Source organism: Aptenodytes forsteri, unplaced genomic scaffold (assembly GCF_000699145.1).
Source record: "Aptenodytes forsteri isolate BGI_AS27 unplaced genomic scaffold, ASM69914v1 Scaffold379, whole genome shotgun sequence".
Taxonomy (NCBI): Eukaryota; Metazoa; Chordata; class Aves; order Sphenisciformes; family Spheniscidae; genus Aptenodytes; species Aptenodytes forsteri.
This window is the reverse complement of record NW_008794088.1, coordinates 2,630,673-2,656,203: the sequence shown is the minus strand read 5'-3', so window position 1 is coordinate 2,656,203 and position 25,531 is coordinate 2,630,673. Positions and strand designations below refer to the sequence as shown.

Sequence of the window (25,531 nt, the reverse complement as noted above, 5' to 3'; positions counted from 1 at the left end):
GTGCGTAAAGTGCTTTTCGTGGGTGCTGTGGCATAGCCGTGGGACATGCCAGCGATGGCTGTTCCACCACTTTGGACCTCCTGAGCTCAAGGCTTGCCAAGCAGATGTTTGCTCTAATGCCTTTGTGCTTGCAAGGTCGAGGATGGGCCTGACCCCTTCGATGTGTCACACGAGGGGGTTTCCAAACCAGTCCCTAAAAAAAGCCTTCGTTGCTCTAGAAAACCACTGCAATGTTCATCCCGCAAGTCTCTCAGAGGGGGCAACATGTAGAGGGTCTCAGAAAGCTCTCAGGTCCTGGGTGGGAAACAAAAGGGGGCCCAGAGCCTTATTCAGAGCCCGTAAGTTGCACGAAAATGGGCAGAACAAAACCTGGGCTGCCTTCAGGGCTGCTTGCACGCGCTCTCCCCGGCAAGGTGACAAAACCATAGGCAAAACAACGCCAGTGGTGCAATGACGCCCAGCTGACTGGTGACAGACACTCAAGGTCCAGCGCTGTTTAATCACGGCAGACGTGACCTTCCTGTTACTCAGAACTGTCCTTGCGCCAGCTCGCCCCCAGCCACCCTGGCCATCCCGCAGGCCATGACTCAGCCCTGCCTCCCCTCCCTGCCAGGGGCTGCAGAGGGACCCAGCAGGGACCCTCCATGGCTTTGCCGACCTGCCTGTGCATCGGCGGACGGGTTCTGCATGCATACAACCTCTCACAAAAAGGGCTGCCCTTGAAGCCAAACTCATCTGGGCTGGGGAAGGAGCCTCTTGCTGAAGCCAAGGTCAGGGGCGCAAAGCAGCTCCAGCTTTTTCCCTGTACTGTTTGTGCAAGGCGCCTGCTGCTCATGCTTGGCCCGGCTGCCAAGCCCATGGAGCAGTGATTAAACCTCCACGCCTGGCACTGGTGTAGCAAATTCAGGGGGTTTCCAATCAGGCTTTTTCACCTCCCTTCTGCCGGCGAAGGTGGAGTGTGCTGCTGCCACAGATGTGGCTGGCCCTGCGCCTCCGTGTGCTATGGGGCAGCCAAGCTGGCTTCCCAAATAAAGCAGGAGGGCTGTGAGGCTTGAGCTGGGCTTTGCAGGTGATGCCTCAGCCTGCAGGTGTGAGGGGCACGCAGCTGCTTTGTCAGGGGCACACGGGAAGGTGGTGACTGGGTGCCACCATCACCCCTGAAGACACGTGGAGGTGGGTGCTGAACCCCTCCATCATCAGCCACTGAGTCAAAGCCCTGTCTCACCAACCGCCCACCTCTGCGTGGGGTGACCGAGCGCAGTGGAAATACCCTCTGGCTGGGAGGCCGTGCCATGTCGTGCTCTGGCAGAGACCAGCTGACGTGTCCTCTGGTGCTCCATGTCCAGCAGCAGGAGGTGGAGAGCGGCTTGGCTCAGCCATGACCGTGGGCCAAGTAGCGGGGATGGTGCAGCCACAGCACCACGCTCCCACTCCTGCAGGCCTGAAGGGCCAAAGGGCCCTGGACACTGTTGCTGACTCGCTGCTCTTGGTCTCTGCATCTGGATTGCAAGCCAACAGCAAGCACACCACCTGGGTGCTCTCCAAGCTGTGCCCAGTCCCCTGTGGTGCAGCCTGGGCTTGTCACCTTCATGACTGTAAGTCTAGCTGATGGTCCATGCCTGCCGCTCTGGCTGGCACCAGGCTCTAGCCAGACCCATCCCATCTACAGTAGCTTCAACATCAGGAACCAAAGGCCCCCACAAAGTTGGGTCTGAGCCTCGGTCCCTCTGTGGCCGAGCTGAAGGGAACCAGCATGGGCTCGGCACGTGAGCAAGGTTAGCGCACTCTTCTTCAGGAGCAACACCATTTAGGCATCAGATGTCCAAAAGCCCGAAGATCCACCATCTATGATGTGAAATCACCATTATGCTCTTCACTTCATTCATTCTTTGTCTAAACTGATCCTGGTCAGGAAGCCTTTCTAAAGGCTTTAAGAACCTGGCACCGGGAGCTTGAACATCCCAGTGGCATGAAGCCCTTGAAGCAAGGGGGCAGGTGAGTGCAAGTCTCACAGCCCTGATGCAGAGCAGTGACGTACCTCTGCCTGTGGCTTGGCAGCGGCTGCGCAGTCCCATGCAATTGATGCTGGCTCTATAAACACGAGCAGAAAAGGGCAAATACCGTTACCATGGTGGTCTCAGCACTGGGAAAACTCTGCTGGAATGAACTTGCATTCAAATAGTCATTCCACTTCTGCACCATGACTGGTGCAGAGGAGGAGGGAAGGAGGAGGGAAGAAAGTTTTGCCTGGCCGTGTTCACAGAGTTTCATGATCTCCCAGGACCAGCTCTCCAAAGTGGTATGAATGTGTACAGGTCACTTATTACAAAAACCTGTACCTTTTTTAGCCCAAACCTTGTACTCCATCTTTGGTGCCATTTAATATTTTCAGTCTCTAACTACTAGGTACTGCTTAGCTTGTAAGTACTGACTAACATCTAGGGCCAATATAAAACATCTTATGCTGCCTTCACCACCATCCTGGCCCTGGTTACCTGCTCCCTTCCCGAAGCATCAGAGCCCAGTTTGCCCCAGTCACAGCTCCCTCAGCCCCTTATCCAGGCAAGGATGTTAAAGCAGTCAGAGCGGGATGAAGCTTTCTTTTAACATGAGCCGATGCTTGCTCCAGGCTTGGCTTCAGAGTAATTTTCTTTCAGGAGATCGCAACTAGACTGGTGAGTGACAGCACGAAACGCAAGAGATGCTCCTGGACTGGTGTGAGACGTCCAGCACAAAGACAGCCTAGCAAGGAACCACGTGGGCTTGCAGGGCACAGGTTCAGCTCTGACACAGGTGCTCAGAGGTGTGGGACCCCCATCCTCCCTGCAAATATTCAGATCTCAGCTCAACAAGGCCATCAGCAACCTGACGACGCTTTGAAAACATCTGTGCTTTGAGCAGGTGGGTGGACCTTCAGGGGTCCCTTCTCACCTACATCTTTTATTCTAGTGAGAATAACAGCTAAGGCTGTTTAAAGCTGAAATGCCAAGGGGAAGAAGAACAGGTTCCTTTTTTTTTTTTTTGCCTCCATCAGACAAAGCAAGGCTGATTTTGCAACTTCAAGGCAGTTAAGTGCCTGAGGAAGTCTCAGGCACTAGTCAAAGTTCAAGCAAGTGTCACGCCTGGGTGGAACAAGTGTCATTTCTGCATCACTGCTCCATCATCATCAGATCCAGTAAAATTCATCCCACCTTCTTCCTTCCTCCCTTAGTCCCTCATCTCCCCGTCCCAGCTAGGATCACCTCAAGCCCAGTTGCATCAATTCAGCTGTTAGCACGGGCAGACTGCAACAGTTGGAAGACTTTATTATTATTTTTTTAATGATCTTCAACTGGGGGTTCCAAGAGAAGTTAAAACAGTTACCATCCTCAGCCTCTCACTTTCTTCCCTCCCGAGCGCTCTTTGCTATTTGAGTTTATAATGTTCAGTACATGAGAGAAGTAACCTGGCTTTAAAATAAGACCTGGAAAAAAAAGTAATGAGTAAGGAGGGATGACAACATGGAGTTTTAACTGTAGATTCTTCCAACGCTGTGGTTTAGAGCGATCCTTTGCAGACGTAGACGCATATCTAAGAGGGGCACAGACCAGCAGTTCAGGAATAGGACCAAGGGCCTGAAGCATCTCCAGGTGGCTTTAGCACAACAGCACTAGGAGGATGAAGTTAGGACTTCATGGTGACTGTCCACATGCAAAAGGCCAGCTCTCCCACCGAGTTCTCAGAAGTGAACCACACAAGCATTAAACAGTAAACCAAAACATATGGAAAATGGCTAGATATTCAGAGGGAAGCAGCATGACCCACTTCAGCCCACAGAGCCAACTTAGAGCCCAGACAACAGCAATGCCTTTCTCAAAAGCGGAAGATGTAGGATCCTATACATGTGATCAGCCTCTGCCCTCATTCCATGACAGGCACGAGCCAGAATCAGGATGGGGCAAGTGCCATGCTGGAACAAGTGTGTGCATACACAGAGGACACTAGGAAACACTATCCCTTGCTTGGCAAAGCAAGCAGGAAAACCGGTGTCAGAATTTTGAGAACAAGGCTGCTTGGATCCACGTGCCATTCAGTGGAAGTCTGTTATTCTGAACCCAGTGAGCAAGATACAGCCTTTTAAAGCAGGCCAGAGCAAACATCCAGCCACCAGCTCTTCTCTCCACTCAATGCTATGTTTGCAGAAAGTAGCCAAGATGCATAGTTAGAGGCCAGCAAGCTTTCTGAGCTTTAGGCTTTGAAATGCAAGTGCTTGCAAGCAGTTTGTCACATTAGGTACTGAGCTACAATGTGGGATGCACCAGCGCTGTTAAAAACTGCATATGCTGTTGTCTCTGGGTCAAGCAGCTCTGCTTCCCTGCTACAAAAATGGGAAGCCAGGGGCTAACCCATGGTGTCACCACCACACCCCTAAGCGAGAAGGGGAGGCTGCCCTGAACCAGTTTTTGTCTTGAGAAAAACATCCACCTAAGACCATGTGGGGGCATCCTCTTATAATCCACCTTTATTTGTAAAAATCCACATATAAAATCTTCAGTTTCCTTTTACAAAAACAAAAAGGCACATAAAACTACTCATACTCTCATCCCCATGGACTGATGGTTGGACGCTCCCCCCACCCCAACCTGCCCCTTGCTTTCTCCTCCAGTCCATGTTTCTTCATGTTTCCTTTAGTTTCAGCTCAATCCTGCCCAGGCACAGTTCTGCACTTGCAAAGATGAAGTACACACACAGGGGAGATGGTGGAGAGGTGGCATGGGCTGTGCGTGGAATGTTTTACAGGCGCTTTTTAGTAGTAGGTCTCTTTTTCCACCCAACCTAAAGGAAAAGGAGGGAGAAAGCAGAGTTAGTCTTAAGGCAGACCAAGTATGAGGTTCACGAGAGCTCCTTTTAGGCTCTGAAAACTTGCACGGTAGCACCTGAGCTATTAAGTGACCCGTCACAATAGAAAAATCTTGCCAAATTGTTGATGTGCTGCACTTTCAGATCTGTTCCAGCTTTCTAGAACTACCCAAGCATTAATCAGTCTTGTCTTGGTACTTTCATATACTACAGGAGAATGCAGGGAGAGGGACAGAGAAAGTCCTTAATTTGAACTAACTGCACTATTAATGTTGAGGAAGGGAAAACACAGCAAAATATACCCCTGCGTAGTGCTCGGCACTGGGTGTCCCTGAGCATTGTCAGAGCTTCTACAGAGCTCAGCAGCATGAAGAGGTGGGGAAAGAAACACAGATTAGCAGCATATTCTTACCACCAGGGTTGCGTCTGATGATGAGCTTTCTGACTTCATCATACAGGAATATGAGGAGGGAGTATGGGAAAGCGCAGAACCACCAGGTTGGCCTGTTTGGGAGAGGTAATGGTGAGAACAGAGGCAGCCGAGATGCTCTTCACCTAGCAGAGCTGACTTGATGGCACAGCAGAGTGCAGGAAGGCTGGCATGTCCCAGCTTGCCAGTGCGCCAGCTCCCACAAGGCTGTAGTTCAGCCAAGAATCCTCCAAGCCAAGAATTACCACCAAGTCCTTCTGCTGCAATAGGTTAATCCACTTTTGGATATTAATTCCAACACGAGGTGTGTCATAGCACCTTTGCTCATCTCCATACTGGCACCTCCCCACCTATTAAACTAGCCCTATTTCCTCTAAGTACGCATAACCTTTGTGCCCACAGCCTTGGCTCACTTGAACGGCGTTGGTTTCCCTTATGATTTACACGTGCTAACATCTAGCTGCTGCAGGCATTGGGCAGGTGCCAGCTTTCCTGTTAGGAAACACTCACACTTCAGCACCAAACTCCAGACAATGCTTCTGAATGGAACGCAAGATGTACCAGGGTTTTTTTTTGCCATGAAAATTTCATGGCATTTAAGCCAGAGGACTGTTTGAAGTTTGAGACTAAACTCTGCCATGAAGTGTTGCAATGCTGTTGGGCAATGCTTTGGATGTTGGCACCCTCCCAACCGTTAGGAAAGTTACTATGCACCAACTGGTCATCTGCACCTACATAGCATCTTTCAAAAGACTTTACTACTTGTCCTATTTCTTTGGAAGGTAGAAAAAGGCACAAGATGTCATCACTAGTTCTTTAGTAAAGAAGAGTCAGCTGGCCTATGTTTTGGAGCAATTCAACTGGCTTTCTTTGGAAGTGCAGTCCCCTATCCAAAAAAAAAAATACCCCATGCAAGTAAGTACAAGGGCAGCTGCACTACAGCACACTGGTACAGCTGAAGTTGTGTTGCTAATTTTTAGTGGGGCACTGAACTGCAGGCTCCCTGTAAGCATGCCCACAAGCAGTAAAGCAAAGCAAACCCCCGGTGTGCCACACTACAGCAAAGGATCACTTGCCACCTCTAGCCTGAGCTCTTCTGGGTTAAGACTAGGTTTCATGCTCCGCAAGCTTGCAGCTACTTTTATCCATCTCCCCACCCAAGCACTATTGTTCTGTGGTACAGTCTGCTGTACAAAAAAGATGATGCAGCTTACTTGAGAGGGTACATCCTTAGAGCAACATCCATCCCTGGGCAGTAGGACAGGAAGGCAGCCAGAGCAGTCTCCTCAAAGAGACCAAATATTAAGATCTTGTTCCTAGAAGAAACAGGAAAGCAGTCAGGGACAAAGTACTTTCACAGATGACATCCTAAAACACACTAGTTGCCACATGGTAGTGAATGGAAACAGACATTCTGGTCTAGCCCAGAAGTCCATCAGGTGGGGACTATCATGCCATCCAAGCTGATGGCACAGCTGTCACAAGGGTCTTTTATGTCTCTAGACAGAGATATTCTGGTTCACAACTAAGTCAACCAGCAATTGCTTTCATCACAAATTCAGATGGAGGCTGAGGTTCATGCCACCAGATCGAGACATCAGCTGCTCTCCTGCTGCACAAGGCTGTGTAGAGTATGTCACTGTCCTTTGAGGTGGGCTAGCTCCCACCTGTGCCAGCAGAAGTCAGCATTTCACTTTGTCCAGCCTGACGACTGTAGCAGGTACTACAAGAAAGAGAGCATCCAGTCCCTCTTTTATCTACTACCAAGACACCAGACTGTTCAAGACTTATGCCAAGATGCTCAGACACTGCTGGGACGAAGAACTAGAATGCCGTGTGCTGGAGAATACACTGAGTCTAGTTCTAAATCCTCCATGGACAGCCTGACTTACTTCATCCCCTGCTGGAAGACAGAGTTTCTTCGGGTCTTACAAATGATCAAGTCTGCCCACTGCACAACCACAATGCTGACAAAGAAGGCTGTATGGCAAGTGAACTCCACTATTTTCCTCTGTTCGTAGGTCTAGGATGCAGACAAAGCAGAGAGCATTCGTTCAGACATGCTGCCTTTGCTCTCTGGTGCTCACACCAAGTTCAGCAGGCATTAGTATTCTGGCTGGCAGCCTCTAAGCTGCGCCTCAAAACTTACCCATTGCTGCCCATAGCTGTCTTCCACATCGTTAACCCATCGGTCATCCCACTGAACTCTGATCCCTAGCAAGCCAGAAGGCCAGAACCCATTCTCTGCCATGATTACAAAATAGGTGAAGAAACCTCCAAGGGCCTGGATCATACCTAAACAGATAAGAAAGGATGATAAAACCGATGAAGCTACTGTGCAGTGCAGTTATAACAGAAAGCAGTTTGCAGGAGACCCCCAACCACCTAAGAAATTACTCCTTGTGGGGCTCAGTCTCCCAAGCAGCAGCTATAGAAATAGTTCACACGAACATCAAACTCAGCTGCTACCCTTTTGCTGAGCAGTTTCTGCTCCCAACTTTGTACAGAGTTACTTCTGTTCTGCCCTGTGCTGCGATGGCATGGTACTCAAGGACACAAGATAAAACTCCCTTTGTATTCTCATTAAGCCTTGCCCACCCACCCCCAACTCTTGCAAAATACAGTCAAGAAGGTTCCCAAGGTCTGCTGCAATTAAGCATGAGCTCCCATCCTGTGAACTGGGCACGTCTCTGTAGCTGCCTTTAATCAAGGCTCCTAATACTGTGTGTTTAGGGATACGCTGGAGAGAATCCTTTACTTCTAATTAAACTAACAATGGGATCTATGTTCTTGCTGAACAAGTTTGAACCAGAGGAGAGCTGGTTGTCGGCCAGTTCCTTTACAGCGCCACGCAATTAAACAAAGTTACTGTGAAAGCGATTCAATGGATCAAGCTGCACAAGCCACCGCTATGTGCCATGGGGGCAGAATCACGGCAAGCTCTTAACAACCCGAGGTTCTGGTTTACACATCCCAAACCTCAATCCTACCAAAATAAGCAGAACAGTCACTGACCCAGGATGTGTACAACCCCCGCTACCACCGAGTTCAGATCAGTACCAGAGAAAACAGAGCAGCTTACCAATCTGCCCATAGGCCATGCTGATCAGCCGTTCATTCACCAGCTTGTCTGTTTTCGGATTTCTGGGCTGCCTCTTCATGATGTCACTCTCTGCTTGCTCATATGCCAGGGAGATAGCAGGGACCTTTGGAGGGGGTAGGACTGCTGTTAGAACCGTTTCAATTTTCCACTGTATATGGCCTTCCCCGGCCCATGTTTTCAGCCTGAGAAACAGCGCTGCCCAAAAGCCCTAGCTGTAGTATTCGGGAAGGACCTTACCCCCTCCCCCTCCCCAGTTTGTCCTTAAATGGAACTGAAGGATCCTCAGACTCTGAGAGCCACGAGACAAGGGAGTGTGGATTAAGAGAGTATCAAATGGTCACTTATTTTAAATCAGAACACTAGCGAAAGCTGTATTTAAGCATTTTCCTTCCACCTGTCCTTTCTTTAGGGTACCTAAGATCATCCACATTACTTCTTGAGACAAAAAAAAGACATTCACCATGTCAGTGCCCAAGTCAATGCAGAGGATGGTGACTGTTCCCAGTGGAAGGGGTATGTTCGCAATGATGAAGATCAGGAACGGCGTGATTTCAGGAATGTTACTGGTCAAGGTGTAAGCAATAGACTTCTTCAGGTTATCGAAGATCAGACGCCCTGGGGCAAGGAAGAGAGAACAATGTAACTCGCGTATCAGCAGAAGGCAGCTTCAGTGGTAACACTGAAAGGCAAAATGCTAGTGCAGCAAATTGAAGAGTTCTCTTGCATGTAAGGGTGAGACTGTGTGCTCCGTACACAGCATCACCTATACAGAGTAATATTTTTGGTCACAGCAATCAGGGTTCACTGCATACAGCAGTAGGATACTAAGCCCTGGTTTCTGAAGATCATCAAGAGTCCCTGGAGGTACCCTCTGTTCTGCTCCTGTTCGAGAGCTATTGCTCCATCAGGGAGGAAAACGTGTGGACTCAGCTGGCAAAGATGACCGTAGGGTCAGTGTTGGGCGAAACGACGAAGTAGCTTTTGTTACTCAGCTGCTTCCTACTGTTACCCATCCCAAAGGGTCATGCTGGTCCCACGGAAAGGGAGAAGACTTTGAAGGGAGGAGGAAAGCGCCACCCTCCTTGGAAAAAACACTTGTCATGGAGACAATGTCAAATAAAGGAGAGCCCTCTAGACGCCTCTATTTCAGATGGAATCAGTAAGTAACATTGCCGAAGCACGCCACTTCACCACCACTGCACACAAGTTATAAACTCACCTTCTTCAACCCCAGTGACAATGGAGGCAAAGTTATCATCCAGCAGAATCATGTCAGCTGCCTGCTTGGAGACATCCGAGCCAGCAATACCCATAGCAACACCAATGTCAGCCTTCTTCAGGGCTGGGGAATCATTCACACCGTCACCTGTGACTGCTACAATAGCACCCTAGTCACAAAGAGAGGGATAGAAAGACTGAGCTCATCATATAAGATGTTTTGGGCAGAAAAGCTTTCTCCTGTCTTTCAGGAGATGAAGCATAAAAAGCTATTTCACTTTGCTGTAAGGAGACCTCAGTTTCTCCTTGTCCTCCCCCGACACCTTTCCCTGTTCTGATCAGGCTTATCAGAGAACCATGCTGCTCTCTCCAGAGGAGATGCTGGACAATATATGAACATGTTGAATCCTCCTCTCCCAAGCACTTCCAGAGCATTTAGGAATTAAGTGTGTTAAACATCCCAGGATCTGAAGAAAGCCTCAGTACAAACTGAAGATGTTTTCCTGCATGACCCTTATATTTATGTATTGTAGAGCAGCCTGACATCAGTAGCTGAAGGCTGCTGACAGACTGAGATCTAGTCTGGCCCTTTACCTGAGGGCACTGAGAAGACAAAGCTCTGCTACTTCAGAAGGCAGCACTGGTTGGTAGTTTTTATGTGTGTATATATATATATATGTCTGGGGATTTCTCCAATATGGAATCCTTGGACTCCCTCTCTTTACCTGTCGCTGACAGCCTTCCACAATTATAAGCTTCTGCTGAGGAGATGTCCTGGCAAAGACAATTTCTGTATGATGAATCAGGATGTCATCCAGTTGCTCACCAGTCATGTCCTTCAAATCTGAGCCATGAACAACACAAGCTTTGGCATCCCTGCAATCAAGAGACAATATAATGTTTTACTTCACAAGTTAAACTAAGTTTTTCATTAGTTGTATTTGCCCCATAAAGCTATGGCTCTTCAGTGCTGTAGGGAAAGACCAGCTCCTGCTGTGACTAAATACTAATCCAGGCAGCCTCTGCACAGAAGTTTGATGCTCCAAGTTTAAAGGTAGATGGGGAACAAAGAAAGAGACAACAAGACAGTGCCAAGCCATGGACAAAAAGCACCATGAGCAGACTAATTCTTTCTACAGCTTTTTAAAATGCATCAAGCCAAAGACTAGTTGTTTCCACAGCTCTTGGCCTCTCTGCAAGAGAGGAACTTCTGGCTCAGGCAGTTAGCTTCCAGTATCATAAGAGATGCTATGGTCTTCTGCAGGCAACCCTTTTTGCAACAGACTGATGATCTACACATGGCTCTTCACAGAGAGAGCTCACGCTATGCCAGTTCAGACTATTTTACACTCTTCAGCAACAAAAGCATGCAACGTTATATTTAGACTGGTTTGGTACCCTACATGCTACAGCAAAATACCACCTCTCTAACCCAGCATACCATCCCTTATAGGTCTAGGAGACTATCCATGCAGCTCATGACATCACCCAGTTTAGACAGGGAAATTCCTTCCCCACCCTTACAGCCAGCTGCCAACCTGCTCAGTCACACAGCCCAGCGATCCCCAGCCTGCAGTGCTAGGTTGTGAAGTTACCCTCAAAAAAAAAAAAAAAAGAATTCAGCCACAATACTTGTCTTCCCCAAGCAATTCATTCCACAGGGTGTCTCTATTCACAGTTCATAAGCTACATGGCTACCCTCCAGCCCAAACACAGGCTGGGTCAAGCTAAGCAATGCAGACAGCCCAGCCACTCTGCAAACAGCCTGCTTATGCCAAAGCACATTTTCTGAGGATGTCTTAGTTCTGCACCAGGCTATGAAGGCAAACATTAACCCCTAAGAGGAAGGAATTCTGTTTTCACATTTATTCTGCTTGTAGCTACTGACTAGTGTCAATTCCTCTACCCAGCCCAAGTCCTGCTCCCTTTGCCCACCTGCAGTCAGACCCAGAAAACAGTCTGAGCGCAAGAGGGACAGAACAGGGTTTTGAGTGATCAAATTTATAGGTGGCATTTCAGCTCTTTTCTCTAAACAGTATAAAACAGTTAAACAGCATTTACTTTCGGTAGCCCATTCAGTCTGGATTGCGACTAACAAACTAGGCGTTTTCTTTTTACCAGAGTTTTCCCATGAACCTGTAAGTTATCTTACTAAATAAGCTTGACTAAGTATATGTTTGGGGGCAAAGCTAGACCTAGCCTCTATTTAAAGATCCGGAATCACAGGAGTACGCAGTTTCAGGCTCTGCAGCAGCATTGCTCAAAACAATCCCCAAACAGCCACCTCCCTCCCCCATGCCACTTTAGATACTTTTTCCTGCCTACTACATTGGGCCAGTACATGGTGCTTGTGTAGCAACATGAACCCGGGAGGGCAAGTGTTCAGCTCGGGGAAAAAGTTAGCCCCCAGAAGACTTCACCCAACCAGCTGTTTCTTTCCCCCAGTGTGGGGACAGACCATCAGGACACACAGCTACGGGGCAGAGAAAGGACAGAAGAAAATGCATGAATTTTCTGTACAGGGCTTACTCCTAACTACTTCCCACACACAAGAGACATGCACATTCAAGACAGCCTTGTGCATTCCTCACATAACTCATGACACACATTGAAGAGCCGCAACATGCTGAGCTAAGCAGATGCCAAGCTTTTCATGTCTAGGGAGAGATGCTGAGAGATTATCCAAGGCAAGGAGAGAGGCAAATGCTTAATTCTTTGAACAGTTCTGGCCTTCCCCACCAGTCAGTACCTAGGGTTGACCTGGCTGACAGGAATGTTGAGTCGAGCAGCAATATCTTCTACTGTTTCATTGCCCTCAGAGATGATGCCGACACCCTTGGCAATGGCTTTGGCTGTGATCGGATGGTCTCCAGTAACCATGATAACCTGAAATGCAAACAGACTGCTGTGAAAGCCTTGCCTGTACTGCAGAGCAACACTGCCCAAGAGGCAGAGTCCCCTGAGACTGAAGAGGCCACGTGGCTTTTGTTCTACTCACGAGCCCTGGCACAGAGCAAGGCTGAGGTACAGGCAGTAACCTGTTACCAGTATGCAAGGGGTTGAGGCGGATGGAAGACAAAGAAAATTGTTAATCCTGAGTCAACAGATCCAGTTCCATTTCCAGCCTGTGCTTCGCTCTCTCATCACAGTCAGTACTGTGGGACATGCAGAACACACCTGAGCCAAATCACATGCTCTGGGACACCATGCCATCAGCACCTGCCAGTGCCCCAGCAGTTTGGAGTCCAACTCATTTTTCAGTCCATTAACATACAATCACTTGTATTTAACTCAGAAATGAAGCCTGAAGTAGTACTGGTTAAGTCTTGATCAATACTTCTCTTCACTCACTCACATTACAGCAAAGACACAGAGTAAGGGAAGTCACAGAGTAAAGGAAGTCCTTTATATCCACAGGTATAGAACAAGGCTATTTTCAACCCAGGAATAAACTACCTTGATCCCAGCGCTTCTGCATTTGCCAACAGCATCTGGCACAGCAGCACGAGGAGGGTCAATCATAGACATCAGTCCTACAAAGCAGAGTTTGTCTACAGGAAAGTTCACTTCGTCTGTATCAAACTGGAAGCCTTCAGGGAACTGATCATCAGGCAGAGCCAGGTGACAGAATCCTGTAACACATCAAACCCGTGTTTACTCTGTTCCTACATATCAGGAGGCAAAGAGCAAACGCTTATTGCTTCTGCAAACAGCTACACAAGAATAACAGGACAGCATCAGAGGTTTAGCCAGGGTTATTGAGGCAGAGTCATGCTCATATTCTGATAACTAATAGCTGTTGCTAGGTGCCCAGACACAGCTTGGTTCACATGCAGTGGAGCAAATCTAATACCATGTGGCCCCATGGAGACTGAAGGTCCCAAATGCTTTGCTTCATTTTGATCTAGGTGACCCAGCTGCTGGGCAAGACAAGACCCTGCAGGCTGCCTTTTAGATTAAAGGCTAAAGGCAGGACTGTTCCTATATGAATTGCTGAAGTGACCTTGACTCAACACTATGGTTACACTGCAGGAACAGACTACAACCCTCCACTTAATCTGTGGGAACTCTGCACAGGAGCATGAAGGACAAATCTTTTCCAATTTATTAAGGCTGCTTTTCCTTACCTAACACTCTCTCCCCGAGGCCTCCCAACTCAAGGTAGGCGTTCTGAAAAGCATCTTTCATTTCCTCATCCAGAGGTTGCTCTTTGCCATGAATAAGAATGGTGCTGCAGCGATCCAAGATCCTCTCTGGAGCTCCCTTCATCACCAGCAAGTAACGGGATTCTGATGGATTTGCATTTTTGTGGATAGACAGCTAGGGTGGAAGAAATGAAACCGTTTTATAGACAAGTACTGTGAAGGTCATGAGTAAATCACCATCGCTCAGTGTTTTGTGACTACAGTAGCTCAGGACAGTTTGTGATATTCTGCTCTAGTTTTCATTTACCGGCACATTAAAGAGGTTCACAAACTCAGGAATTACTATGTATTCTTTAACATTAACATATAACCACAGATGTTGCAATGGCCTTTTTTGTATCCACATTCCACCTATTAAGGTCATTCCCCAGCAGTACATTCCTATTCCCAGATTTGAGTTCTTCCATTCTCCGTGCGCTACTGCTGCACAGGTGGAAAGCATGTCTGTCTAGTCTTTTCTCAGCAGCTGACACCTTAGTGTCAAGGCAGCTCCAGAAGCTCTTACACAGTGTAACTAAGTATAGTCCATTAACTTAAATTTATAGTCTCGAGCAGTCTGCAAGCAAGTAATGGCTAGACAAGATTTTGGTGCTAAAAGAAGTTCTGAGGCACACTGCGTGCAAATTTACGTAAGTGCTTCACACAGCAGCTCTCCCTCAGGAGGACACACGCTTACCTGGTACTTGTTGGTAGAGTTAAATGGTATTTCCACCACTTTGGGATACCTTTCTCTCATCTCCTTGACAGAACCACAGCACAATTCAATGCATTTCAGAAGTGCAGACTCAGAGGCATCTCCTGCCACTGCTCTCTGAGGAAAGAGACAATTATCAAAGCGTACATCCCAGTGGACTCACCACAGAAGATCAGATATTTAAAAAAAGTGTATTCATCTCAGCCCAGTCCCAGCTTCTACATAACATGATATGAGAGCAAAGAATAATTAATTCTATTATCTGGTACTGACAAATACTGCATTTCAGAATGCCAGGCCTCCCCAGCCTGAGAGAGCAGCAGTCTTCTGGTGCCAAAGTCAAGAAGCCCTTTTAAAGGGCAGAGAAAGTCAGATAACCAGGTGCAGACAGAGAAAGAGAGGCTGGAGGGTAAACTTTGAGAAGAACTGCTGTAAGTTGCTTGCCATGAAGAACAGCAAATGTGAGATGAAGACTGATGACAATGCACACAGAAAACACTTGCGTGTACTCTCCCACCCCAACATAAGATCAGCTTATCAAGCCTCTGGCAGAGAAGATTTAATCTGTCCACACCTCCTCCCCTATAAGGTTAGCACTGGTAGAGACTGTAGATGAGGGTTCTCAGCCCTGGAGATCTGTGTGTGCTCAATGTCCTACTTGACATTATCTCCTTTGCTGCAATTTAAACCAAATATTTCTTGCCCTTCTGGTCTCTGGTCTTTGTCCATGAGAATTTTTTTTTTTTTTTTTTTTTTTTTTTTTTTTTTTTTTTTTTTTTTTTTTTTTTTTTTTTTTTTTTTTTTTTTTTTTTTTTTTTTTTTTTTTTTTTTTTTTTTATTCTGCTTTTTGGCATCTAAAGACTTTAAGACTCCCATCTAATGAAGACTTAGGAGGGGGGAAGAACTCCAGCTCTTTATCTTAGGTCTAAAAAACATGACCTGAAATTATAGTCAGAGGAGTACCAGGGAAAAGGTTTGTTCCATTCATTTCTATTACCACAGCATCAGAACACCCTTGGGAAGAAGTTTACTAAGCAACATGACTATTATTTGACAGATAATAAGCACTGTACAGTTAATTTCAGCCCTGGCTGGGTCACAGTTCAGAAGCAGGAATCTAAATTGATGTTATGCTGGCATTTGCACCAGCGCCGAACCAGCAAAAGCTCAGAAAAAACCCAACCCAAGACAACTTGCCAGTGAGAACAGACTGGCTAAAGACAGTCTCCCACGACTGCTGCTCCCCCAGCTCTGGTGTCTACTTCTCCCAGCTCCCAGAACCAGGTGTTTGTAGCTTTTAAGTGTACAAATGCCAGAGATAGCGATTCTTGTAACAGCCAGACATTGGGAAATGCCTAGGAAAGCTTTCCGGTCTTTCCTAGCCCTGTCTGAAGTATCTCACTTCCCAAACAGACTGTAGATGCTAGTGGATGGCAGAGAGTCTGCTGTGGGAAACGTGTCTTCCCAGTCCCATCTCCTCTGCCCATAGCACATCTCCTAAGAGTCCTAGACTGCAGAAAATACTGAGAGTGGCAGATACTTCTATTTTGCAGGTTCCTGTGACCCACAGGACATAATCTCACTCTCATTATGGGAGGGCAGTGGTGGGGAACAGGACAAATGTTTCTTTTAGGAACTCACCTTAAGAATTGGTACATTTTCCTGGCTGGCCTGAAAGACAGCACGGTTGCAGAGACCTGCAACTCTGGACAAAGCAGTCCAAGTAGCTGAGCTCTTGTCAAAGGAAGCACCTGAAAGCAGAGGAAGAATGTCAGAGGCCCCCCCCAAAAAATCACATAAGCCCAAAATACCACAGGCTTAAGAGCAAGAAGCTTTTACCTCAGAAATAGGAAACACTTAAGAGCCTGTTAGCACACTACATCTCTTTCAATCCTCCTCCCTTCCCAGGTACTTGATGGGCAGCTGATTATTTTAAGACCTGAAGGTGAAATAGCAACAGCACAAGAGAACACCTCTGCTTTCAAGATTTCAGTAACAGCTGCATCTAGCAGCAGCAGCGGCCATGCTGACAAAGCCAAGGAATTCTGGACAGATAACATTCTTTCAGAGGGGCTTGAGTAAGGGATGCTGGGTTCCACCTCCAGGTTGTCTTACTTTATCCATCATCCAGGAACTGGATGACATAGCTCCCAAAGGAACAATGCCTATTTAAAGAAAGATATTGCTTCTCCCATGCTGGCTCTTAAGTTGGCTTCAAGGGAGATGAATTGAACAGACAGTTAACTGATAAGCTAATGTACTTCCCATGAAGTGAAATCTTCTAGGTTTATTTCTACTGCAGCCAAGCCAACCATGCCAGGCCAAAACAGAGTGCTTCCAAATAACTATTTATAGTTTGCTACTTTGCACTAGTGTTAAAGACCAAGAACAGTAAAGCAGCTTTTTAATGTGGCTCAGACAGGCACAATGTTTTGGAGTGGTTGGGGCAGGGTGCAGCAGCACCACTGGAAAAAGTTTATGCTAATAATGTGCTGCAAGCACAACATTTCACAAGGTAGATGACAGCTAGGAAACTCCTGAATTTGGTTGTACCAAACAGTTCTGCACAGATTAAGTAACTCTCAATTGCACAGCACACTGAGATTTCAGATTCTTATCAGTATCTAGAAGAAACTTCCTGCTGAAGTCTTACAGTCACTTCACTCATTGCTACCACTCTGCAAACACAACCAGGATGTTCTGGGAAAAACCCTGTTCAAGGGCAGCCATCTAGTTCAACAAGGGATATCTCCATCTGCGTCCAGTCTCAAGTAATTTATTATCAGGGTCAACACCTCTGCTGTTCACACTTTCAGCAGACTTAAGATGGGGCAATTTAATCAGATACATTTTGGCAAAAATAATCGGGTACTCTGAAGTACGTAACAGCAAATATTTCTACGTACAGGACAAACATAAGGAGCTGAACATTCAAGAGGCTCAAATTTCAATGGAGTAATTCTGAGCAAAAGCAGAGTTTGGAGTTTAAGGATTAAACAGAACTGTGGTACAGTGCAAAGCCTTCTGTGTCACCTCAAGTCTTTTAATGCTCATTGAAGATCATATCTTAGAAGTCCTTGCACTGTGAACTTCACTTGGAGAGCTAGAAACATGGGTTCTTAGAAGTACAGGTAGCCCCAGAAAAAGCCATTTTTTTAATGAGATCCTTCAAGCGCAAAAAGACGGTCTTACCACTCTGGTTCTCTGTAGTATCAGCCTCATGAATCTGATTGTCAAACCACATGTGTGCAACTGTCATGCGATTCTGTGTCAGTGTCCCTGTTTTGTCAGAACAGATAGTGGATGTGGAGCCCAGGGTTTCCACAGCTTCCAGGTTCTTCACCAAGCAGTTCTTACGAGCCATACGTTTGGCTGTTAGTGTCAGACATACCTGGAGACAAGGAAGAAGACAACAGGTTAGATGTGCTTGTGCACTAACACATTGCTACCCAACTCACCGTGGGCATGGAATGACAACCAGCTTATGTGCCCTGTAGTGATTCCGTAACTTCATGCTCACCCTGCCAGTGCAAAATAAACAGCAACATTTAGGCCCAGCTGCTACATTTAAATGACACATTTTCCTCATCACAAAGCCACCAGAAAAGGACTTGCAAGGCTTCAGTCTCCTGCTTCTCAGTGCATTAGGAAGGAAATAACATGCCCTGGACTAACATTTTAGTTAAAGTTGCAGTTCCCTAATCATAGGAACTTTCAAAATAGGTGGAGGCAGGCCACATACGAGAAGGCCCAAAATAGCTCTGGTGATAGGGCTGCAACTTGCTGGTGTAGGAATTGAGCAGCCCCAGCTACCCTTTCTCAGAGGCTCTTATCTGGTTCCAGCTCCCAACTGTTCATTCCCCAGCTCAGTTGCTGCTCTGCTTCCTAAGACTACATGGATGCCCCTATCCCTGTCCACCACCACCCTCTACGCAGCTGCGCACACCTAGATACTCGCACCATCTCTTTGGGAAACCAGGCTTACAAGAATCTCTGCCAGCTCCCAGATCAAAAGCTGAGACTAGAGTGAAACTTGCTGGATGCTCTGCCAGCCCTTCAGGGTTGGAAGGGCTGGTGTGCATGTGGGTGCAGAAACCCTGAACAGTTGTAACAGGAAGGCCCCTTCTTGCCACAGAAAAAGGCAAGACAAGTCCAGAACCCCTAGTCTTGCTCACTTCAATTCTATGATGCCAAGCCTCTGTGCAGGTCTAGCTTAGGGACCCATCTTCATTAGAAAAACAGCTGCAGAACTTGACATTGATTTGGGCAACTAATCTGACTGCACTGAATTTATAAAATCTAGCCCTACACACTCACCACACAAAGTACCTTCCATTACTTTAATGGTTACCTCTGTGAATGCACACTGAGCATGAAGCACTCCACTTACTTAAGAACCATATATGTAACTCATTCAATCTTTTTTCCAACTTCACTCACCGTGACTGTTGCAAGCAGCCCCTCAGGGACATTGGCAACAATGATCCCGATGAGGAAGATTACAGCCTCCAGCCACGTGTACTCAAGGATGAGTGAAAGGATGAAGAAGGTGACACCCAGGAACACAGCCACTCCAGTGATGAGGTGGATAAAGTGCTCAATCTCCGTGGCAATTGGAGTTTTCCCCCCTTCCAGTCCAGAAGCCAGACTGGCAATACGGCCCATCACAGTGCGATCCCCAGTGCTAATGACAATGCCACGGGCAGTGCCTAGAAGAGAGACGGGTTTTAGAAAACAAAAACCCTTCCCAAAACACACTAAACAGTTTGTTCAGCTTGTCCTAGAATTTAGCAAGCTTTACCCAAGACAATGCAGGTAGGCATTTCAATGGCCAAAGTCTCCCACCGCAGCTTTTTTTACTCTCTAGCAGCATGAGAAATAAATGGAGATATGTGCTGCACAGGATTCCCGTGTGACTGGCTGCGCTGTATGCCCTCTCCCTTCTACCCCAGGGAATCAGGTGCCAATTGCATAGGGAATTAGAGGAAGCCATCTTCAAGAAGTAGACAGTGTCCTCTTCCCTCCTTTAAGGGGAGGCCCATTTTCTCCCCCCAAAGCTCTTGAGAAAGATCAGGAATAACCCTCAGTACTGCAGGGTTAGGTTTTTTTGGAGGGGAGGACAGAGCAGGGGGCAGCTTGCTCCTCAGAATCTGTCAGCAGAGGACACAATAGGAGTCAGGCAGAATTCTCCACTGTCACTGAACAGTTACAAACCCTGTGGGCATGGAAAAGATGCTCTGGGCTTCAGCACAAAGAATACCTACTACCATAATCTGAGCTGCAACAGGAAGTTCTGCCAGAGATGTTTGAAATTCCTGCTTTCTGCAGCAGCTGTATTATTTCTTATAGCTCTGCCTAACCATCTTGGTTCACATTATGTTATCTGCACTTTAACGCTGCTGTAATAAGGCAGTCATGCTCAAACACGCAGCACATAACTGCTCCTCCTAGAGGAGCAAGAAAGAAAAAGTAGTGCTGTGGAGTCTTCTTTGCCCATTGTACAATATTGCAGTTGGAATGGGCAAAGCCTTTGCTGGGAACTTCTAGCCTGCTCTTGCGTGGTAGGAGTAGGCCACCAACTAATACACTAAACTCACACAGTGTTTGCATTGCTTACCTATACAGTTCACTCCCTAGCATTATTAATACTTTAGGGAAGTAAGAGAGTCGCCTACCTTCTACACAGTTGGTGGAAAAGAAGGCAATGTTCCTAGTCTCCAGCGGGTTCTCATTGGAGAAGTCTGGAGACCTGGTCTGAGGCTCTGATTCACCAGTAAGTGAGGAGTTATCCACCTACATGGGAGAGAGTACTTAGACATACACAAGCAGGCAGACGCCTTCAGCAATGAAAGGAGGTAACACACTAGGCACTCCCCCCACCCTTCTCTTCCACTCCACCACCCATTCACAGCATAGAAGACATTCTTTGAAACCAGACTAATTCATCATCCTTCACAATGAAGTTTTCAGACAGCCTGTCACTGCTGTACCTTGCAACCATGTGCAGATATGATCCGAAGGTCAGCTGGAATTCTGTCTCCTCCTTTCACCTCCACTAGATCTCCAACTACAACACCTTCAGCATTTATGCTGATCTTCTCACCATTTCTTACTACAAGAGCTTGCTGAAAAACAGTAAAGAAACAACCTGTGTCAAAAGCAACTCTTATGAATGGGTTTAAGAGATCTGAGTATCTTAAAATAGTTGTGCTATGGTTCTACAAGGTTTCTACTTGTACTAAGATGGTTATCTCCAATACATATGTTATTTAAGAAAAATAGCTCCTTTTGTTTTCTTGATATTGAAATTCCTTGTTGCCAAGGTGACAGTAAGATGGTTAGGTATGATACAGACCCTGTCTATGAAGGAATCTGAGTTTTAGTGCTTATCAGACCAGTTACTGAACTCCCTAGACTATCAAGAAAGTGTCCTATGAACGTTAATAAGCTGGTGGAACTCACAGGGTGCCAGGAACTGCCCTGGACTATTAGCATAGTTACTTGGAGCATAAAGAGGAAGGAATCTCATAGACCCCTCAACATTAAGAGTCAGTAACCCACACTAACAGCTTGGCACAAGAGACATCTTGTCTGCTAAAGGCCAATACATACCATCCACAACCAGGCCTTTTGCAATTGAAGCCCATGTTTAAAACAGTTAATAACCTTGAGCAAGCTACAGCTTGGCAGGTCTCAAGGAAATGAGGTATTCCATACCTGAGGCACCATGTTCTTGAAGGACTCCATGATCTTGGAACTTTTTGCTTCTTGGTAATAAGAGAAACAGCCAGTAATGATAACCACAGCTGCCAACACAACACCCAGGTACAGCTACAAGAAGCAGAGAAAGTGAGTCAGAGGACAATCTGCCTGAAAGGTTTCCAGTTTGTCCAGATGAACTGCTTGGTATTTAAGTGCCCCATTACAAAGCATGGGGGTACTTGCAGTCTCTGTACATTTTGTACACAAAGGCCGTCCACAAGCTAGCGTTGTTAGCACAACATGAAGGAAATTGGCTGTTCATTTCATTATGTGGAAGCACTCCAAGATGTGTTAAGCTCACCCACTGAATTCCCCATGCTTATGGGAAAAGCTTCTGGACTGAATGCTTAGAGGAAGTTAATCTGCTTTGAGCCAAACAGGCTGCTCAGCCTGCCTTTGAGGTGAAACAGACATTTTTACTTACATTATCATTGTTGGGCTCCTCCTCCATCACACTTTGTATGCCGTAAGCCAGGAAACATAGAAGAGCACCAATCCACAACAGGAGTGAGAATCCTCCAAAGAGCTGCCGACAGAACTTGACCCATTCAGGAGTGGTGGGTGGGGGTGTGAGGGAATTTGGGCCATCACGAGCCAAAATCTCAGCTGCACGTGCAGGAGTCAAACCCTAGAAGAGAGGTTCCTTTTATAGGTATTGTGGCAAGACTGACTGGGAAAGGTGGCTCTGAATTTGTTCATGTTCTGCTTGAAAAGGCAGGCAGAGTCCTCCACAGCAATAAGGATATGCCAACAGGTAATGGAGATCTCCACAGCTGCCAGGGCTCTGCAACACAAGTGCAGGATGTGAAAGCTGAATGCCAAAAGAGGAGCTACAGGATGTTGGATGCTACTTGAGGAGCCTGCAGGTCATGGGGCTACAAACATTGAAGAAGGGCATGACAAGAAGGCTACAGCAGCAGACTTTGAGCTGCGAGGAACAGCCCAGTGGAATCCATCCTATCAAATTATGGAACAAGTGAAAGCTGGGGGCCATAAAGATGATGACGCTTTGGATTGGCCTTCCAGGAAGTTCAGCTTTCAGAAGCCAAGGTCTTTGACAGAAATATGCAAATCTCTGTGCTGTTACAGAGTAAGAGCAGACCTGTTGCTATATGCAATCATGCAAAAAACACATTAAGCAAAGCAAACAAGAACAAAGGTGCAAAACCACTGCAGTGCTTCTGCACTGGACTTTGAGGTTAGCTAGGACATTTGCACACCTCTTACTATAAAAGGGTAAAATTTTAACTGCTACTAGCCATCATTAAGTCTCTGGGCATGTGCTAGCTCACTGGACTACATCTGCAATATAACTAACATTTGCCTTTATTACGAGCTCCTCGGAGAAAAAAAAATAAATCCAAGAACCAACTTGACCTTGGAATAATTCAGAGGCAGATTAACAGCGACTTTGTTAGAAACAAAGTCACTAAAGTATTGCAGCCAGGCTGTACAGTGGGAGGACGAAGAGAAGTATTTGTGAGCTCAACAATTCTGCCAAAGCCTGGGAAACTTAACTGGAGGAGGGGAGATTAAGAAAAAAAAACAACCAAAAAACCCAACAGACAACCCAGATCTCCCTTTGCGAAGTGCTCTGAGCTGAGACTGTTCCTTTTCAGATCACGGCAAGGAGGGAGGGAAAACAAAGTCTACCTACCCGACTCAAGTCTGTTCCATATTTACGATGAAGTTCATCAAGGCTCAGCTTGTGGTCATCCTGAAAGACAAGAAATGGTTGTGGGGGAAGAGATCACAGTCCCGGCAGGCTGATCAGCAAGAACTCAGCAATTCTACCCCCTACCCCAGGTTTCCTATCTGTAACAGTTCGGTGAGATAGCAAGACTCTAGCTCATCTTCTCTTGTGAAGAGAATCTCAATCTCATTCTGCAACCCAACGCAGTCTCAACTTTAGTGTTCTTGTGACTATTTAGGTACGACATGACAGCTTTCTAAACAAACTCTGATTATACCTTAGTGCAGTCTTTACGCTCCCAGCAGATTCTGTGAAGCCTCAGTGGTTTTTTTTTTTTGGGGGGGGAGCGGGGACGGGGAGGGAGGAGGGGAAAGGAAAGGAGTTGGGAAGGAAAGTAGGAACGTAAAGAAAATTAACCCTGTAATTTCACACATTTTTAAGTAATGCTGACAGCTTAAGCAGTATTTCTTCCCCCAAAGAGGGGAGGGAGCAGATGCTTTAAGTTAGCATTGCTACTGAACATAAAATCTCATCTTGGAGCAAGCTTTAGTATCCCCTCTCCCTAACAGAAGGGGGCAAAAACATGAGAGCTCAGACTCAAATCCACAGCACAGAAACAAAACCTGTATCACCATCAAGGAGAGCACATCTAAGCTGGATGATGTGCATACACAGACATATAGCACCATCCAGCATTCACAGATGGGGATGGGAGACACTCCCCACAGCCTCAAACATGATTAGAAGGAATAATAATACTGAGGTCAGTCTGAGAAGAGGTCAGCAGTAAATGGAGCTGTACAGACTCAACTCCTCAGCTGGAATGACAACAGCAGTCCCACTCACATGACAGCACAATAAAGCCTGCAATGCTGCTATCCAGACAAGTGCTTGCCTGGGTGAGGAAATGCAGCTCCACTGCGCTGCATGGGTTATGCAGGCAAGCAGAGACTTGGGTTCTGTGTCAAGTGCCTTTTGAGAAGTGATGTTTTCAGGGCTACTTTGTGATCATCCTGATGCTGAAACATTTGCAGCATGTCTGGCTTGGAGACAGAGGGTACCAGAAGGGAGATCAGCACCTTCAGTCACACCATGCTGTCAGCACACCAGCTCTTTTCTTTTAGTCACATGAAGCACAGGGCTTTGGGGTCAGTGAATATTCTTAAAGCTGCTCTTTCCATACCCTACACTCTTACCATTGAGACTTCCTTTTTAAGTTCATCCATGTCCCTCTCCTTCTTCCCCTTTTTCTTCTTTGTGCCATGCTCTGATGTAGCAGTAGGCTCATATTTGTCTCTTCCAGCCTGCAAGAGAAGACACAGTACCATAAGAAACACCTTACAGTCAACTTCTACAGCAGTAGATATGAACTATGCGCATGAGACTGCCAGGCAGACAAAATGATTACAGTTTATTAAAGTTATACCACTTCAATAAATAAAAAAAAAAGCTAGAGAGCAGACAAGTCTGCTCAATAGCATCCCTGATACAAAGATTACAGCCAAATATTGTGCAAGTCTAGCTAGGAAGAAAGCAAGCTACATGCTATTCAGTCAGTCTTGATGTGTGAGCCCCAGCTCAAGCTGAAAAGTGATGAAGAGCAGAAGAAACCAATTCCTGAGTGCATACGTATGTTCCCTTCAAGGCATTAACTCCTCCTCCCCCCCTCTGTCTTCCACATCCTCTGGCAAGAAGCAGCCTATCAACCAAAGATAAATAAGAGGTGGTATCTCTGACTAGTCAAATCTGGGGGATAAGCTCCAACACTTTCATTCTCAGTTTGGCACTCTAGGTGGCTGATTACGCAACAGAAATCTGCTTTCAATTTATGGCAGCTTGACCAGCGAGAATGGTATACAAAGCAGTAGTACACTTTTGCAAATTCAATCTGTGCTCAGTCCTGCTTACACTTCACAGAGCAGATGATTTGCTTAAAGCCTCTTTATTCAGATGGATTTTCATTCACTTTCGTTATGGTTAATTCTACATGAAATCATGCAGAGATTTAGATCTTGTCATGATGGGGTAAACAAGCATCTAAGGACAAAGAAATCATGATGCAGCACATATAAACTCACTTGAAAAGAGATTTAGATCTTGTCATGATGGGGTAAACAAGCATCTAAGGACAAAGAAATCATGATGCAGCACATATAAACATCACTTGAAAGACAAAAAAAAAAGTACAGAAGAGTTACAGGCAGAAATAATCCCGAACTGCAAGAAGTTTGGACACCCTGTAAGGTACCAAAACCAGGCACCAGTACAGCCTCGCAGTGCAGTTCCTCCACTAAGTATGCCATACATTTCCAGACTCTCACAAGCCTCTAATAGCAGCTTTTCCCTCCCTTCTCTTCTTCATGGGACCTATTACATCCCTTCCAGGTTTTATGTGATGACATTTTCACCCAATAAGATCCTCAAGAAGTATTTTGAGAGGAAACAGCAGTTAGTGGCACCAGAGTCAAACCGTTAAGAAGATGAAGAAAAGGTTTCAAAGGCATCACCTTGCTTGATCTTTGCATGAGAACCTCAAATCACAAACTGGATTCCTGAGAGTGATCTGGACACAGAAACTATTGTTAGG

At 46.4% G+C, this 25,531-nt stretch overlaps 1 protein-coding gene across 1 annotated transcript; it reads right to left on the bottom strand.

Moving 5' to 3' along the window:
* Positions 1–4,475: 4,475 nt before the first annotated feature.
* ATP1A1 (ATPase Na+/K+ transporting subunit alpha 1) lies at positions 4,476–24,243 on the bottom strand. Its single transcript, XM_009274557.1, has 22 exons — positions 24,141–24,243; positions 22,909–22,968; positions 21,676–21,879; positions 21,207–21,320; positions 20,480–20,614; positions 20,165–20,282; positions 18,930–19,198; positions 17,682–17,880; positions 16,131–16,240; positions 14,472–14,606; positions 13,718–13,910; positions 13,047–13,222; positions 12,340–12,476; positions 10,316–10,466; positions 9,592–9,760; positions 8,833–8,987; positions 8,352–8,475; positions 7,419–7,564; positions 7,162–7,292; positions 6,484–6,585; positions 5,252–5,343; positions 4,476–4,815 (listed from the first exon to the last, which is right to left on the bottom strand). The coding sequence occupies exons 1-22, from the start codon at positions 24,168–24,170 to the stop codon at positions 4,787–4,789; spliced, it is 2,979 nt and encodes a 992-aa protein (XP_009272832.1). The 5' UTR covers positions 24,171–24,243; the 3' UTR covers positions 4,476–4,786.
* Between the last annotated feature and the right edge of the window lie 1,288 nt (positions 24,244–25,531).

Bases quoted from the DNA above. Each gene is read 5' to 3' on its own strand.
- ATP1A1 (XM_009274557.1), bottom strand. From the start codon at position 24,170: ATGGATGAACTTAAAAAGGAAGTCTCAATG. The intron at 20,283-20,479 runs GTACAGCAGTGA...TCTCCCATGTAG, and splicing joins TATCTGCACATGGTTGCAAG to GTGGATAACTCCTCACTTAC. The intron at 7,293-7,418 runs GTAAGTTTTGAG...TCTGCATCCTAG, and splicing joins ACAGCTATGGGCAGCAATGG to ACCTACGAACAGAGGAAAAT.